The 12,259-nt window shown below is 43.3% G+C and overlaps 1 protein-coding gene across 1 annotated transcript in view; it reads right to left on the reverse strand.

Moving 5' to 3' along the window:
• LOC126234359 (uncharacterized) overlaps positions 1–12,259 on the reverse strand; it is a 102,544-nt gene that overhangs the window by 58,974 nt on the left and 31,311 nt on the right. The window contains exon 5 of the mRNA XM_049943047.1: positions 968–1,108. Coding sequence (XP_049799004.1) covers positions 968–1,108 — 141 coding nt within the window. The remainder of the gene's footprint in view (positions 1–967; positions 1,109–12,259) is intronic.

Here is a 12,259-nt window from a genome sequence, read left to right on the forward strand (position 1 = left end):
CCAAGACATTCGAGTCACTGAGCTCAAGCTGCTTCAGAGAGGATACAGAATTCTTAGAATTACATGAGTACTGTCACGATTTGCTAAGTAACGTCTTAGTAGGCTGGTTATTGGTTTTGAGAGATGCTATGTTGCTGCACCTATGATGATAATGATATGGTAGAGAAGTATCTAGTCTTCTTCACACTGATCAGTCTTTGCAATATTGATGGTACTAGGGCAAACCATGGAACAAGAAAGGTACAACTTGAAAAGAATGATAAAGAAGTAATAAGTTCTGATGTTATTCACTGGTGTGTGTGGTATCAGTCCCAGCCCCATTGCTCCTGTTTTCACAGCTTACACATACATAAAAAATATGTATAGTGTCTAATAAGATAAAAAGTAACAGGCCAAAACAGAAATTGTTCCAATCATACTAACCATCATCAGACTGAGATTACAGATGGCATGAGAAGCTGGTGCCCAGAAATAACATAAGATATCCAGCATGGGTACATTACAGTGCTACACAGCAGCTATGAGCATTGACTGCATCATAGATACCTTACGGTATTACGCAGCACAGAGTATCGACTTCTTATGTTGTCTGTGGTTTCAGTTTGATGAGATTTATTATAACTGAAACAGGTTACCTGCAGTAGAGTGACACCAAAGTAATGTGCAGTTTGTTTGTGAGTGAGGATGGATTGTAGATTGACCAGATTGTTCCCACAGCTGATAATAATGGTTGCCTCTTGTTTGCATTAAAAGACAGGCCCACTTCAAGGCCCAGCTGATTATGTAATCAGTCATATTTTGAAGGGTTATTGGACAGTTACTATTTATTCTTATTTCAAGTACAATCAATGAATTTCCAAGATGTTGCCAAAATGTCTTTCTTTTCTGTTAGTTGTATATGTAATCTTATCTGAATACTGTTATATCACTTAGTGAGTAACAAAAAAATAAACATGGATTTGCTTACCATCAAAGCCCTTTTCACAAACACACACTACACAGAGAGGATAGTCAACTGATAGGTACTGTCCTTCTGTACGTTCATATCCATTATAAATGCACTTCATTGTTGGCTCAGTTTGTAATTCTTCTTCATTGCCATCTGGCACTTTAACATTAAAGAATTTTCTGTTTTAGAAGACAACTTCTGAAAAAATTATCAATTAATGTGTAGATCACATATCTTTTTAAACAAAGAATGGTCAGTGCTAAACAGATTGGTCAATGCGGAGTTCAAATGTCATGTGAAAGTTTCTCATGTTCTGAGTCACTGGTGAATCATAACTCACTACAGTTATCATTTATTCACATTATCAGACTGAATATTCAAAGAACTTAATGTTATCTTATTCACTAATGCATTAGAAATTTTAATAACTTTTTTCCTTGTTCTCGCCTTGTAACGGTAAACAGATCACACCAATGAATTGTTATCACAGTAGAGTTCACTTGATGTGTAACAAAAACCACTATGCAACTTTAAAATTGTGTTAAACTTCTAACAAAATGTACAGCCAAGTTGTGCTAAATTTGTAACACCATTTCTCATTAGTATATGATTATTAAACAATAGTGTTGCCTGTGGGTGCAAGCGGATATGTCGGGAAAAGGATGATGGGCTTTTTTTTAAGAATTCACGTATTGTTGACAGGAAGCACATGACCTTATAAATGTTTATATAACAAGTTACCATGCCAAAACCATCAAATTACTACAATATTCACATTACTGGTTTTGGCAATTTATTGCTCTCTTCAGATGTGATACTTCATCCACAAACAGTTTCATCATAATACATAAGAACTCAAGTTATATATGTTCTGAGCATCATGAAAATTATAAAATGTATCAGTAGTCTCTTTTACCATGTGATGACATACATATTTCACTGAGATATTTTATACTGTTCCATGACTGTCAGAATGCATATAACTTGAGTTTTAAATGTTACAACGGAACTATTTGTGGATTAACTACCACCTCTTAAGATGGTGACAAACTGGTGAAACTGGTAATAGGAATATTCCAGTAATTAGGTTACCCTGACAGAATAAATTATTATATGAAGATTATATGAAGTATGGTGGGCTGCTAGGTGCAGTATCATGAGGCTGCACTGAGAGTGAGTTGGGAGGGGAGAGAAGCTGAGAAGGAGAAATAACTGTGAAGATGCACTAGGGAGACCTGCAAGTGGCTGGAACTTGAACAGGGAAGGCAACTAGGCAGGTGGAGCACAGGGACTAGTGACAGCTGAGGCCATGGAGGATGTCTTGCAGGGAGGGTTCTCAGCTGCACAGTTCAGAAAAGCTGGTGTTGGCGAGAAGGATTCAGATGTGGCAGTAGCTGAATGCAAGCACATCGTGTTGAGTGGCACGTTTGGCAACTAGGTCATCATCTGTCTCTTCTTCACAAAAAAGAAGGAATGAAGATTAAAGTTTAACATACCATTGACAATGAGGTTGTTGGCGATTGTGTTCTTCACAGCTTGATACTGGCCATTCATGTGGACGAACAGCTTGTAGGTAGTCATGCTCGTGTAGAATGCTGCAGAACCGTGTCAGCTAAGTTGCTAGATCACATGGCTCTTTTGCAGATGGTCCTGCCTTTGAGAGGGTAGGAGATGCCTATGGCAGAACTGGAGTAGGTGGTAGTAGGGGGATGTATGGGAAGGGTTTGCAACCAGGTGTTTTAAAGGGATTGGAGATATGAGACATGAGGCAAGGGGTTGGGATCAGAGCTGGAACAGAGATGGACAAGGATATTGGTAGATTTGGTGGGTAACAGAATACCACTGTGGGAGGGGAAGCATATTTCTCATTTCAGAGCAGGGTGATAGGTAGTCAAAACCGTGGTGGAGAACATGATTCAGTTATTCCAGTCCTACTTAGTACTGGACCATGGAGGGGGTGCTCCCTTGTGGTTGGTCCTTGACCTGCCCCTTTCCTAAGAGGCATTTCTAACTGTTAGTTTTGCACAGGCTAAGTTTTGTAAAAGTGTTCCTTCATTCCCTCGAAGTGTATTTTGTTTGCGGCTAACTGTTTTGTTTGTTATCTCTGTGTTGTGAGCACTGATGTGTGTGTCTTGAGTCTGCCTCACTGCCAAAGCATGTCGGACCACCTGGTGGTCCGTTGTCTGGGCTGCTGGTTTCCTAGACTTGAAACTAGCCAATTGTCAGACTGCTGCAGTGTTTCACAGAGCTGATGGGCAATCTGTTTTATGTGATCCCTTATCATGGGGATTCCTGATTCCTCATGCAAGGTCCTTGTCAGGTAGTCTCGCAGCAAGTACAAGGTGAGTCACCCCTTGGAGCTGATGAATATGGGTATCAGGTATATTTCTCCACATTGCGGATGCATATTCTAGCACTGGTCAGATCAGTGCTAGATACAGCAATGCTTCCTCCAGACTGTGTAATTATGCTAGATATAGCGTAATTCCACAGTGTGGAGGATGTATTTATTCCAGACTTAATACGGGGAAAGTATGAGCTTACCTCAGACCTCACGAATATGTGGCTTCCAGTTCAGATGCCTATCAAGAGTTACCCCTAGATACTTAGCCATGCAAGACTAGGGGATGGAGCCTCTCATGATTTGCAACAGTTGAAGGTCCACGAGCAATCTACATCACGTTATTGTGACAGCCCGGCTTTTCATGGCATTGAACTTGCGATGCCATTTCATAGCCCAGGCTCCTAGGATATCGCATGTCACCTGTGAATGGCAATGAGTGATGTCGATTGTCTGGGAATGTGTGTAGAGTGTCGTGTCATCTGCATACAATGCTAAGGATATTCTGTCTGAGTGCAGTACATCAGCTGTATACAGAGAGTACTTGGCTGTATACAGAGAGTACTCAGCTGTATACAGAGAGTACAGCAGGGGGCCGAGAACTGACCCATGCAACACTCCAGCACATATAGGCATATTACTTGAGATGCCATCTTCGGCAAAAACAGGGTAAGTCCGGTCATGCAGATAAGACGTGATGTGCCTGACGTGCAGCATCAGAAACTCCTGTACAAAAAGTTTGCAGAGGAGGCCCTCGTGTCGTGCCAATGTGCAGTCAAAGGCCTTGGAGACATCAAGAAGTATTGCCCCTGAGTATTTCCGATGCTCTAGGCCTTCCATCGTGGCCTCAAAAACATGCAGTAATTGGTGTTGTGTGCTGTGGCTGTGCCAGAAGCCGAACTGCTCTGAGAGAATCAGCCCCCTCCCTGTTCACATGCTCCATGAGCCATTTGATATAAGTTCATTCGAATGCTTTAGACAGAACAGGGAGCAGAGTGATCAGCCGATAGTTTTGAGGAAGCCTCACGTCTTTGCCTTGCATGGGAATGACATCCACCTCTGTATGTTTCCATGCGTAGGGGTAGATGACAGTCCACAGAACGTAATTGAAAGCGTTTGAGGTAGGTCACAGTGCACCAGGTGGGAGTTGTTTCAACTTAAGAGCTTCCACCTGGTCACAGCCGCAGGCCTTCCTAGTATTTAAAGAGTGAAGTTGGGCATCAACTTCCTCCACAGTGACAGGTTTGATGGCATTACCTGCAAGAAAAATGGACAGCCGTTGTTGTACAAGTTGCATGTGCTGCTCATTTAAATCATCCGCTATTGGAGTAAAGTTGTCCACAAAGCAATCAGCCTGGACATTGGCTTTTGCATCAGGTTCACAAACAACTGCTCCGCCGGCTTTCAGAGGAGGAAGAAAGTGCCCTTTTGGTAAGAATTGTTTAGTTAGTAGCCAGGCAGAGTCATCTTCAGTACGAAGCATGGTTACTTTGCCAGCCTAATCATGATTTTGGTGGTTTTCCACTGCCACCATTATTTCGTGGCACAGCTGATTTAGGTGGCATTTGGTGGCAGAATGGCGTGTAATTTGTCACTCACAAAAAAACCTATTCTTGTCTGAAATGGCTTGTAACACTTCAGGTGGGAACTGGTGTGATCTGTGAGGAGGCCTTTGTGTACCCCTAGGTGTGGCAGCATCTACAGCCCGGAGTGTTTCCACTGTAAGCTGCCTCAATGTCTCGTTTGTACTGATGATATCCGTGTCTGGGATGGCAGCAAGAGAGCCTTGCAGGTCCTCTCTACTGTTCCCAATTTACTCTTCCTAGTTGCCACCATAATTCTGATGGCTCCACACCATCATTTTCTATATCGAAAATGAATTTAAGATAGTCAGACGAGAGAGCCGCTCGACTTGTGGTAGTAGTGAGGTGTCTGACTCCCCTCACCACTGCAATGTCGAGCATGTTAGGGCAGACGCGTGCGTTGTTTGGCTAATGCATCAGGTCATACGGCCCTAGAACTATCGCGTTGTGCTGCCAAATTACACACAGTAAATGGCAACCACTGTTGCTTGTTACCCTGGAGTGCCACTCAGCGAGTTTTGCACTAAAGTCTTTCACAATCAAAAGTTTACTGTGCAGAGACAGTAACTGCAAAACCTCTGGATTCTAGTGGTCTTCCAGGAGACCTATAAACTGCAATGAACACAATCCAACCTGACGTCATTTCTACTGCAATAGCAGCGGTCTCGATTGTTGCTAGTTGTGGGAGCTGCACAAAATACAGTTTGAGTGAGGTCTTAATGTAGACGGTAGTACCATCTGCCACTGTAAGCCTATTAGTGCAGTGACAAATGAAATTTGCTACCACACATGGATGCCAGATTTTAGGAAGGTTTCCTGGACAAGGCAGATATCAATTGCCTCGTCACGTAGGAACTGCTGGAACTCTCCTACTTGGGAACGTATGCTGTATGCATTCCATGTGCATATGGTTAGGCCATGAACCATCTTAGACTTGGTGTGCCTGTGTTGCCTGTTAGTGGGTGGCTGCAAGGATCGTCTGCACTGCTGTCACAAGGATGGTTGGAAGATTTTGGAGCAGCTCTTTGATGGTTTTCAGGAGAGAGTAAATCTCATCTCTTAAATAATCGTGATTTGCGCCAGTTTCCTCATTTGTAGAGGCATTTACATTTCATGAGTGTTCCGTCCCCAATCCATTTCCATGAATGTCTACCACAGTCTGTTGGGCAGCCACACGTTCCCTATTCAGTCCACACCCGACAACAACTTCTCTAGTGGAGGTGTGTGCAGCATTGTGCCTCATCTGACCAATTCTGGAATAAACGGCTGTAGTGTAAGGCAATGCTATGTGTAGTGGATGGGTGCCAGGAGGTGCCGTATTAAAACTCGGCGAGAACTTTCCAAATGATTTATTGTTTCCAACCACAGTGCCCTCATACACTTCGGTCTATTTCACAGGGCCCTGCAATGCTGAGGCAGCACCTCAGTGGCCCATGCAATGCAATGCTGTGTCGAGCTGGCCTTGTACGCCGGCGGAGTTGTGGCATAATCAGGATGCCGCAGTTGACTCAGTGGTCTGCATCCCTGCCAACTGAGCTGTCCCCATCCTCGTTGCCTTCGCGCTGCACCAAGGAGCCACTGAGCGGCCTACTGACAACTGCAACATGGTCCGCGCCGTGTTCCCTAGCCAGCATGGCTTAGGACGCGGTGATGACAAGCGCCCATGATCCGGCGTCCAAATCTGTGGCCCTTGCCTCGGGATGCCTCTGGCATGTGTTGGCAGCCAGGACGACTGACCATGGTAGCGAGCCATGGAGTGGCCCACCACTGGCTGGCTGGCTATGGAACCACGTCGCCCTCAGGGGGTCGAACCAATGACCGGTCGTGAACTGGAATGCTGGCACCCCATCTGCTGCTGTGTGTAGCCGGTGGTGTGACATGCCCCGCCATCCAGGAGAGCTGCCACACTTGAATGAATCTCGTTAGAAAACAGCACCGATTTATACTCGGCTGTGCACCTCTGTTTTACCAATTGCGCCGCTTCGCGTCACGTACTCATAACACGCTAGGTTGGCCAGTGGGCCCCTTCTGCCTGCAACTTGAGCCATGCAAACTGCTGCGTGTGCCTTCTCCAGCAGTTCTACGCCCCTGTGGCCTCTATTTGCTTCGCAACTGCTGATATGCATAACCCACTGCAATCCGGCCAACATCTGGCTGTAACGTGTGCTCAGAATATTGCACAAAGCTAACTTTCCATGTCCTAAACGGTGGTGCCGCTACATTATTCCCCTCTTCGGAAAGATCCGGTTCCCGGGTCGACCATTAACTAGCTCTTAACTTGTTTGGATTGGCACCTATGGCATACTTCCCTACTACTAGAAAACTTAAATGTGGTCTAGTGCCCTCTTAAAACCATGACATGAAACCAAATGTAAAAATTCCTTACTGGACGACCACTGATCGATCAGGCCCTTACCTACTCGTCTCAATCCACTGGGACTTGGACTACCCTTGGTTCCCTTTTGGAATTAGCTCTCCGCCTGATCAGAAAGAAAACAACACATAACAGAGTTAAGGCTGCGATGATACTTGGAACAGAGGTGCTCAAAATGATTGTTATTTGCCGTTGCCTTTCTTTGTACTGAGCGACATGTTGAACAAGCTGTTCTGCTGATATGTGCCCCTCTTGCTCTAAAATGAACTGGCTTAGGGATCTCAACAGATCTGGCTCCAGAGTTTGATTTAACAAGGTCAGATTCTGCCTTGGCAAAACTCTAAAGTGGCTTCTGGCCAGTACAGTGGTGGCTTCATAATATTCAATTGGATGACTCCTGAAATTGACACTGGCAGGTGGAAGGTTGGTCCTATTATGTTCCCCTTAGTTCCACTGGTTAAATTTCTGCTCCCCTCGAGCTCTATACGTTTTGCTTCTGAAAATGCTCCCCGCTCAAAAGAACTTGCTACTACTACTAAATTCTCATACATGGAGAAGATCCAGTGCATTCCGACCCATTGTAAGCTCAATTTTGGCTCCACGATGTCCCTTGGACAGTCAATTCATTTTCCCCTGGCTAAAAATAACTGCACCATGCGCAAGTCCCATATTTGTAGCTTCATAGATTTTCCTCCAACATTCACTATTTTTAATCCAAACTCAACACCAATTGTGTGACTACTTTCATCCTCAAATTTACATTATATGAACTGGTGCAATAAACATGACTTTCCTGACCCAGCACTGTCGATAACTAAAAATTTAAACACCGTTCAACACATTTATTATGGCTTTGCCGCAAAATTTACTCCGACGCATTTATCTATCCAGAACTGCGTTTGATTTCTCCTCCAACCACAGTCCACATACGTCAGACGCCACACTTCCCTTTTCAGTGACCTGAGACAGGGATCACCATCACCCTTCCTCCCTCGTCAAAAGACTAATATCCCTAGCAGACTCACAATACACGAAAACATTTATAAAACACAATGCCTAATTAATCTATGCAAACCCAGTGATACATAACCAGAAAAACAACAAAAACTATGAATACTCTACTACTTTCTGGATCGCAAAGCATACTGTACTTCATGCTGTACTCTATAGTCCTGGTTTTCTCTGTACTTAGCACCTCTCTTCACTCTCTCTTTCTTCCTCTTTCCTTCCTGTGACACGCCTGGCATCACATCCAGGCAACCCTTAAATGGCCGTAACCGCCCAATGTGTACTGTCGTCGTTCCAGTTGGCAGCTGAAGCTTAACATTAACAGGGGATGTGGTTTCAACAACTTGGTATGGCTCTTGATACATTGTGAGGAACTTCTTCGTTTTCCCTTTTTGCGTATAGGTATGGGACAGCATTACTCATTGCCCCACTCTATACTGCGGTAAACTTCCTTTCCGCTTCACTGCGTCTTCCTGCCTTTGCAAAGCCTTTGTATTCGCCTTTTGTACTCGTTTCCAAACATCCCGAATTGTCCTTGCAAATTGACCTACAGATTCACCAGTCCTTCCTTTCTGTAGCTTCACTAAATCAAACGGTGATGGCATTTTTCGCCTGTACACTACCTCATATGGAGACAAACCGGTATTTGTATGGGATTTTGCATTGTATGCGCATACAATATGCTTCAAATACTCGTCCCACTGATGGTGATGAGAATGCGCTTAAGAACTCAGCATCTTCCCGATTGTTCTGTGGACCCATTCTGTCCTTCCGTTGGCCTGTGGATGCAATGCGCTCATCCTCAACTTCTTTACATTCAACAGTTTACACAGTTCCTTCATTAAATCTGACATGAAGTTGGTCCCTTGGTCAGTAATTATTGTTTCCAGTGCACCAAACTTAAAATCCAGTTGTTTACTAACGCTTGCGCAACCATTGCTGTCTGTTGATTTGGCATAGCCACCATCTCCACATACCTCGAAAAATGGTCTGTTATTGTGAGAACGAATCTGTTCCAATGGTGTTCGCCTAAAAGGTCCTAAGCCATCAATCCCCAGCAAAGAGAATGGACATGTCGCTTCCGGTAATCGTTGTAGCTGTATCTGTTTCCGAGTCAAATCTGCTCTCTGCGCACATGGTATACAATTCTTGACATACTGATCTACATCTCCTATTCTACCTTTCCACCAATGCCTCTCTGCCACTCTCCTATCAGACGCTCTACACCCTCCATGACCACATAACACGTGATCATGTGCTTCCTTTAAAACCTCATCCCTCAACTTCGCTGGCACTACTACCCTTGGCCCTAACTTCGTTTCCCTGCACAGAAGACCGTCGTACATGTTAAATTGTGGCTGTGTCCGATACAATTTACAATTGTTGTCAGTGTCCTGTAATTCTTGCCATGCCGCTAGGTCATAACCTATGACTTCTACTTTCGCCACCTTCCTACTTAGTGCATCTGCATTACCGTGCTTCTTCCCAGGCTTGTGCACCACCTCTTAGTCGAATTCACCAAGCCTCACAGCCCATCGAGCGAATCTAGTGGATGGATCCTTCAACCTCAACAACCACTTCAATGCAGCATGATCTGTCACTACCCGAAATCTTCTCCCTTTAAATAACATTTAAAATATGTGATTCTATAGATTACGCTAAGCATCTTGTGGGGCGGTGGTGGAAATTTATTTTGTTATATATAAATAAATATGTTTGAATGTAGAAACACTTCCCGGCCGATTAACCATATGTGCGGCGGCGAGTGAAATTATTGTTCTTAAAAATGTTCCTATTATTTAGAATGTTATTTATGCTGTCTTTCGCCGTTCTCAACACTGGCTCTCTAACTACAATATTGGCTACCAGAAAGTGATTAGCAAAACGTGAAGCCTATAATTATAATTCCTAGTGCCCACTTCATCTGAAAATACACTTATAGTTACAGCTCATAGCTCTGAGGAATTAGGAGATTGTTCGGGATTTATAATCAAAAACGATTTTCTAAAATAGTTGAGTATATTCTGAAAGTCACAGATGAAAAACAAAAGAATCCACACAACCTAACTAACAGAGCAGTTCAGAGTCTAATGCGCTGATGCAACTATAACTGTCCAAATTGAATATTTAAATGAATGCTCGCCATAATTTGATGATAAGGTTCATCAAACGCCACGCTAAATAATGGTAGAATGTTTGTCCCGCGACGGCACGTGAAAATACGACATACGTAAACAGAAGATCGATAATTAAAGTCAACCCAGAATTAACACTTCACTCGAAAATGATTTCATGGTTACGCGATCTCGAGTAACTTAATACGGCATCCGAGACTGTTTGTAGCAATGATACCGACGCGACGCGATTCCCGACACATATGGCGTGCTATTCAGCGTCTGGAGAGAACTGGGGCCTTCCTTCCTCGCGCAGCGTTCTTATATATAAAGCCACGGTGCGGACGGCTAAGGGAACGCCTGATCAAATTGGCTCTCCCGACTAGCCGCTGGGCTAGTAATGCACCACTTTAAGTTACCGAATAAATCATAGCTTCTCTTGCTGATAGCCGATGAAGCTCTTAATTTAAATGTGCATTCAGCACGCAGGTAAGTATTGATAATAAAATTTTGACGTGGCCAAGTTAAATATTTTGGGCGAGAGAATTAATTTATTTACACTGCACGCAGTAGACGAGCTCTGAACTGGCCCTTTGGAAATACGCTATCGCTATAGTTTTATAGGTATTCAAATGAAACTTCTCACATCTTCATAGTTATAGCGGATCTCCAACCTACTTAAATATAAACATCCTAGCCTTATTTATTAGCCTACTTAATCTATCTTGCTTCCTTAAGTTTTAAGACGAAAACCAGAAAATCATGAATTTCCACTAAAATTTTAATTTGTGAAACCCAAAGTACTGTTTTTATTAAATTATTATGAAAGATGAATCTAAATATAAAATTTTTAATTTTCTAGCTCTTTTCTGTTGCGCCAATGATTTTGACAGAAAAACGTCCAAATTTCGAAAATGGCTAAAGTTATCGAACTGATATTTAACACATATTAATTTAGTATTACTCCTGACACGCTAGAAATGTTTTAGGTTATTTGCTTGATTTTTAAAGTACTGCGCAACATTTATGACGTCAGAGCTAGTTACAGCGGACTGGCTGGCACACAATGGAAAGACTGATGTGAATTTACTACAGCGTGAGTAGGCTGCTTCCCTACAATCTCCCTCTCAGTTGTTGAGTAATTCCTCTCTGCTGCATTCAATTGCCTAGACGCATAGGCTACAGGATGTTCTTTCCCATCAACTTCCTGACCAAGAACACACCCTAATGCTTGATTCGATGCATCGCATGCTAGTATAAACTCCTTTTCAAAATCTGGAAGCACAAGAATCGGACTTGATGTTAACAGTTCTTTCAGTTTATCAAACACTTTCTGACACTCTTCTGTTCATTCAAATTTCACACCCTTCCATAACAATCGCATCAACGGCTGTGCTAAATCTGCAAAACCCTTCATGAACTTTCGATAGAAATTGCGGATTCCGATGAATGACTGCACTTCCTTAACTGTTTTCGGTTCCCGAAAATCCCTTACAGCCTGTACCAATCTCGGATCTGTTCGCACTCCGTCCTTACTGATAATATGATCCAAATATTTTACTTCTTCTAATGCTAAATGACACTTCTCCAGGCTCAACATCAAACGAGCTGATCTTAACCTCATAAAGACTTCCCCTAACCGCTGTCTGTGTTGCTCCATACTACTTCAAAACACTATAATGTCATCCAAATAGACCACACACTGCTGGCTTTCAAACCCCTCAAGACACTATCTAGCAACCTCTGAAACGTTGCCAGAGCGTTTTTCAAACCGAATGGCATTCTAATGTACTGGTAATGGTCTCCAGGTGTAGAGAAAGCAGTTTTTGGACGATCCTCTGGAGCCACCTGTAACTGATGTAACCACTTCTCAAATCCATCATAGAAAAG

This window comes from Schistocerca nitens, chromosome 2, assembly GCF_023898315.1.
Source record: "Schistocerca nitens isolate TAMUIC-IGC-003100 chromosome 2, iqSchNite1.1, whole genome shotgun sequence".
NCBI lineage: Eukaryota > Metazoa > Arthropoda > Insecta > Orthoptera > Acrididae > Schistocerca > Schistocerca nitens.